Source organism: Neofelis nebulosa, chromosome 8 (assembly GCF_028018385.1).
Source record: "Neofelis nebulosa isolate mNeoNeb1 chromosome 8, mNeoNeb1.pri, whole genome shotgun sequence".
NCBI lineage: Eukaryota > Metazoa > Chordata > Mammalia > Carnivora > Felidae > Neofelis > Neofelis nebulosa.
This window is the reverse complement of record NC_080789.1, coordinates 67,547,847-67,553,846: the sequence shown is the minus strand read 5'-3', so window position 1 is coordinate 67,553,846 and position 6,000 is coordinate 67,547,847. Positions and strand designations below refer to the sequence as shown.

Genomic DNA, 6,000 nt, shown 5'->3' with positions numbered 1-6,000 from the left:
TCCTTGGTCAAACCAAATCTTCACACCACCCTCCAGGGCTCCCGAGTCCAGTGATTTAAACACATGCTTATTAAAGACCCAGTGTAAGGGGTTCCCCAGAGTATCAGATGAGGCAAACGCCCTCCAGGAACTTAGCTCTGGCTAACAAACAAGACACAGACAAGCAGCACGTAAAATGCTCCATTTAAAGGGCAAGGCAGAAAGACAGGGACTCACAGTCTCAATCTACAAGGGATGTACATCACTGGAAATAAAAAAGATGGAGAAAACCAGAAAGATGTGTGGTTAGAAAAAAAACACTTTGATTAGCCCCTTGGGACAGAGACTATGACCCCACAAGGGCAGGCTAACCTGCCAAGGAAGATGTGCAAGGACCGAGTGGGGCTTTAGGTGTTGGACCAAAGATGACCTGTTTGGAACCACAAAGGAGGTGCAGCCCCACTGCAGGCTGCCATAGGCAGCCCTCCTTCTCTGATCCTCAAAATGCTGTCTTTCTGAGTCAGTGTTTAATGCAATTACCCCCATTCCTCCCTGGCCAGCCAGAGAAGCAGCTCGCACTCTTGGCTTGAAGAAAAGGCACCAAATCATTCACCTGCCCTCTGTGGCAATGGGTCTCAGACCATTCCTGATGTAAAAGACAGACTACAGGGGTGCCTGGGTGGCTCAGACGGCTCAGTGTCCGACTCCAGCTCAGGTCATGATCTCGCAGTCCGTGAGTTTGAACCCCACATCGGGCTCTGTGCTGACAGCTCAGAGCCTAGAGCCTGCTTCGGATCCTGTGTCTCCCTCTCTCTCTGTCCCTCCCCCACTCATGCATGCTCTTCCTCTCAACCAAAAATAAACATTAAAAAAAATTTTTTTAAAAGAATACAATACAAATACCATGTGGAATTATATCATTTTCTGATTATAAGGGCTGCAGCGGTCTAGTAAGAGATTTTAAGATAATGCAATCAGGGAAGGCTTCAGGCAGATGGGGATTTGGGTCTGTGTGTGCTCTACAGGTACTTGTGAAAGGAACATAGGAGTAAACTGAATGAAGGGTGTCCAGCGGATTGAAGACCCTGGGCTCCATGTACCTCTCTTTCTCAAACTTTCCCTTCTGGACACTCCGGTTCTGCAGAGGGGTAAGGACATTCTCCAGGAGTCAAGCAGTTGATGGCTACTCGTCAGCTGAGAATGGAGAAAAGGCAACAGCTATGATCTGTTGCATTAGGATGACACTCTGACCTGGGCCTTATTATTATGACGAAGCCATATTCATACTGGCCTTAAACTTTGAATCTTTACCTTGACTGAATTCTATTCCAAGCAGGATTATGGCCCTCAATGTTTCAGAATCTTAGACTTTGACAAGACTCTAGATATTTGGTCCAACCACTCATAATTGGAATTATCCCTACCCTATCCCCAACAGACCAAAGAGGCAGCCTGCACTAACATTATCTTAAGGTTTATTTTCTGGCTCAAAGTCTTCTAGTTTCTCTTTTATATTCTACAGGGGATTCATGAGTGGATGACCAGCATGACCCCACATACCCCTAGGTCTCTCCTCATCTCCAAAGCTGGGAATGGTAGTCTTACTAGATGGGCTCTTTAATAGTTAGTGTTAGGACTCAGCACAGGTGAAATAGGCCCTGGGCTATAAGGAAAGATGCTGGCTCAGCCTTATTTGTCCCCTCCAAAATTTTAGGATGAATTTGAAGCTATGGGCAGGTTCCTCCTGGGCAGGGAAACATGGCAACTTCTCCAGGGGCTCAGCATATAGCCTGTTTGAATCACCGACAGGGCCTGAGACTCTATATTCTACCTTGCCCTGGCCCATCCAGGTGGAGCAAGGGAGAAGACAAAGTCTAAGTGTCAGTTATCTGTCTCTCTTACTCTGAAGACATATTTGAGAGCTGGAGGGATGGCAAGGGAGAATGACCAGAAGCCGAAACATTAAAAACACTGGTGCTCTTAAGTGAACCCTCTCCTTCTCCTCTAGGCCTTTTATAAGCCATGTGAACCCAGGTGGTGATGGACAGAATATGGGATGGGGTTGCTGGCAGTACTTTTTCAGGCTACCTGTGTCTGCCCCAGGACACTAAAACTTGGGGCTAACATTGCTAGGGACAGTGGGTAGAAGATGCTGGCACAATTACACAATTAGAGGGGCTAAAGAAAATTTGATACCACACACAAGTATGAAGCATCTCATATATAGAGAAGTCAATTTACACATTTATACACAGTCTCCATGATGGAGAGGAAGAGGGAAAAGAACTCTTACATTCAACCCCAAACAGGACTCCCAGGAGCAACGTTGGGTCCCAGGCAAAAAAATGGGACAGAACTAACCTCCATGCCTTGGGCCATGTATTCTCAAATGTTCTGATTTTCTCTGTACAGGGTCCAGGAGTGATTGTTGGGACTGTGGTTTCTGTTGAAGGCTCTATATCTAGATAGAGTTCATCATCTCTCGAGTGTTCCTTTTTAAGGGGAGGTAGGTCATTACGAGCACTGAGCACAGAGAAGAATGGAAGATAGGAGAAAAGGAAAGCAATAGGCTTTAGTTTAAAGCAATTTAAATAAGATATTGGTAGCATGCCCTTAGCCATGTAATGCAAGAACCTCTTTTTTTCCCCTCCCTGGTCATCAAAGCCCACCCTTAAATAAAGGAGAAATTAAGTTTCCAGATGCTAGTCCTGATCTTGTGGCTAGCTCTCTGGAAAAATAGCCCACCATAGAAGTCAAATATAGACCCAAATATAGTCAAATGGGTGGTTCCCATTGAGCCACTCTGGGCTACAACCTATGTCTCAGCTTGGTCCACCCATGTAGGGTGGTCTCAGGATCACTAACTTCCCCTTGTACAAAAATGTATTGACCAGAAAGGGGGTCCACGTTCACACAGGCTCAACAATTCCTTATATATTTTTCAAAGTGCTTTTGTTGCATGTTTCATTTTCTGTTATACATGGCAATAAATATTTGTTGCTTTGGTCTGTACAAAAAGTCTGTGAGGAAGGTAAGACAGATGTTATCTAAATGGACAAATAATAAATACAGAGAACTATCTTGTTCTGAGTCCCCCAGACAGTAGCAAGAGCACCTGAAAAAACTCAGGTCTTCTGATTCATAATCAGAATCTATACCATATTGCCACCTTTCAAGTTGCCACTGAAATACATTAAGTACCAAGAATCCATGTACAGGAGTCCTACAATGAGCCTGCATGCCATAGCTTTCTAACAGAGAATGTGAAAGGTCTCAGCAACTCATAAATAGAAAGCTATTTATTTCCTATAGAAAAACACAAGAAAGAAAGAAAGAAAGAAAGAAAGAAAGAAAGAAAGAAAGAAAGAAAGAAAGAAAGAAAGAAAAAGAAAATGAAAGAAAGAAGGAAGGAAAGAAAGAAAAGGTGGTCTTCCCCAAAAACGCAGGCAGTTATGAAAAAGGTAGGACATCTAGTTGCTGGAGTGGAAACAGTAACATTCAGTTAACAATGGAATATTTAAAAAAAATAGTTTTCTTTTCAAATTGTAACCTGTGGTAAAACATAGAAAAATGTACTAAACAAGCTTGGTATAAAACAGAGTAAAATTTTCAAATAAGCCCAGAGAGAAAGCACAATGTTGGAAAGGATGGGGTACAAGGGAAGAAGAGAAAATATTTCATACAAAACTACCTATTACAATACAGAAAAAAGTATAAAACGTTCCTATTTTGGAACTGAAGTACAAAATGACACTGGCATTGGATCGTTTCACTATCTAGCCTGAGGAGCGCTCGGTGGGTGGGGGAGATGCTAGAAAGAACAAAAGGAATAGCGGTTTTTTTAGTCTCAAGTCGATCAGTCCAAATTCCACCCGTTTTCCAGTTGAAAATCTTGCCTCCCTCTGTAACCTCTACCCCTAAGCCAAAGTTCATTCAGGCCTCAAAATATTGTTAGGAAGTCCACAAACACCCTACACATAGGGGCTGGGCTCTGTGCGTGCTAGAGCTAAATTTGGAAAATGGAAATAAATCTACAGGCTAAAGTGGTGAACACATTCAGCCTTTTAAAAAAACACGTATCCCTGTGAAATATATATATATATATATATATATATATATATATATATATATATATATATATATGAAATTCTCTGTGGTTAGAAACATATTTAAACTAACTAGCCACAGACCAAACTAGACCTGCATTCATCCAATGCTGGAATTTTATGCTAAAGACTGAGGTCCTTCTTCTTGGTCAGAAGTAGGCGGCAGTAAAAGTGGTGCCTTTGTTGCTCCACTAAACCGCTCCCTGGGTGGGTCTTCCCCATATCATGTGTTGTGAGCACATGCAAACCCCTGCTTTAAGGAAAGGACTGCCTGGGACTTTGGGGTCCACCCAGGGCTCATGTGCTGTGCCTCAGGATGGGAGGAAGCTACAGATGATAAAATAGCCTTGTACAGAAGCAGACGGATTTCACAAAGAGGCATATAAATAGGGAAAATCCTGGAGGAGGGACTTATGCATGTGACCCAAAGTCCAGTTTACAGTCACTTTCCTGACAACACATCTTGAAAATCCTGTGTGTATGTATGTGTGCGTGTATATGCTGGTGGTTTTCATCCCTACCTTTTTGCCCGTGCCCTTTCCTACCTCTTAGTAAGGCCTAACAAGAGTTTATATGAAACCAAGAATCTGTCCAAGCTTCTCTCGGCCCCCAAATTAGGGACTGAGTGAGGCTGGAGCCCTTTGAAAACAAGATGGCAGAACTGAAGAAGTGAAAAGCAGTCTCTCTCTTCAGCTTAGGGATGTCCCTCACCCCTTTCACAGCACCAAAGTTTCTTTGCAAAAATAGTATCTGAGATACAAAAGGAAAGGCAGATGTGCTTGTGAATGCATCTCGCCAGGGCCTGGTCCAGGATCAAGGGCTTTACAAGAACAGAGGGTTGGGAGCAGCTGTCTCCAAGGTCTCTGGCTATAGACAACAAAGAGCTGGTCCCCCGCAAGGTCAATGTCGGCTAACTGAGACAGTCTTCACAAGAGCTTTCGGTGGAGAATCTCCCAGACCATCCGCTTCCGGAAGTATGGCATGTGTTGCTGTAGGGACACAGAGATACACTTAATTTTTTTCATTGTTTTTACCCAGACCCAATACTCCTTTCTTCCCTTCTCAAGATTTACAACTAAAAGAGCCTCAGTTGCACTTCTGGTCTTTCAAATTGCTCAATTCTTGATTACATGTAATTTTCTTCTATTGTTTTCTACTGCTATCTCTATTGCTCTTTTCCATTGTTGTGGCCTTACAAATTTTATTGGGCATTGCTAGAAGTCCCCAGGCTATACCTGAACTTCTCTAAGAATTTTGAGAATGGTGTCTATCAAGTCCTCTATGTTGAACCCTGAAGAAGATAGGAGTCTAAGGCCCAAAAATCAAAAATTCACTTTTTAGGGGAAGAGTTATAGGAACTGCAAGAATCAGCTCCACTCAAGGGCTATGGTGGAAAAGTCTGGTAAAACCATTAATATGAAGTGAAGGACACAGAATAAACCATAATCTCTAGTCTCAATCCACTCTGGTCTCTGAAGGACCACATGGACAGAAATAAACAATCACAAACTAAGAGAAGAATGATCAGGTGTATCAGGTGAGGGGCAGAGAGGAGGAAGGCAACATGACAAATACACTAGGAGTTCAAGGTGTGGCCTGTTCCAAAACCTGACTGCTAACTAAATAAAGAGAAAATGAAGAAAACGTGCTCTGGTCCCAGTTCTCTGTTTCCTATAGGAATTGAGGTAGGTCGGGGAGAGAGAGAAGAAGAATCTGCTAGTGACCAGGATTCCTTGACTACAATACGTGATGTAAGATAACCCAGGATGTAGCCTATCACTATCCTTTTTCTTGTGATGTGGTACAGGCAGTAACCACCAGTGTTATGAGCCACAGACAGAGTCCCATAAGCAGAGCAAGTGGATGAAAATACATCTATCGGGCAGCCTGGAGACAGGGTGGTCACAGGGCTCCT

The 6,000-nt window shown here is 43.2% G+C and overlaps 1 protein-coding gene across 7 annotated transcripts in view; it reads right to left on the bottom strand.

The window, feature by feature from the left end:
* Positions 1 to 886: 886 nt before the first annotated feature.
* Positions 887 to 6,000, bottom strand: part of SENP1 (SUMO specific peptidase 1) — a 53,683-nt gene continuing 48,569 nt past the window's right edge. For 6 of the 7 annotated variants that reach the window (XM_058742970.1, XM_058742971.1, XM_058742972.1 and 3 more), the window contains one exon: positions 887 to 5,074. In XM_058742970.1, the coding sequence (XP_058598953.1) occupies positions 5,012 to 5,074 (63 nt within the window). In that variant the 3' untranslated portion in view covers positions 887 to 5,011. The remainder of the gene's footprint in view (positions 5,075 to 6,000) is intronic. The other variant, XM_058742973.1, reaches the window with a different exon arrangement.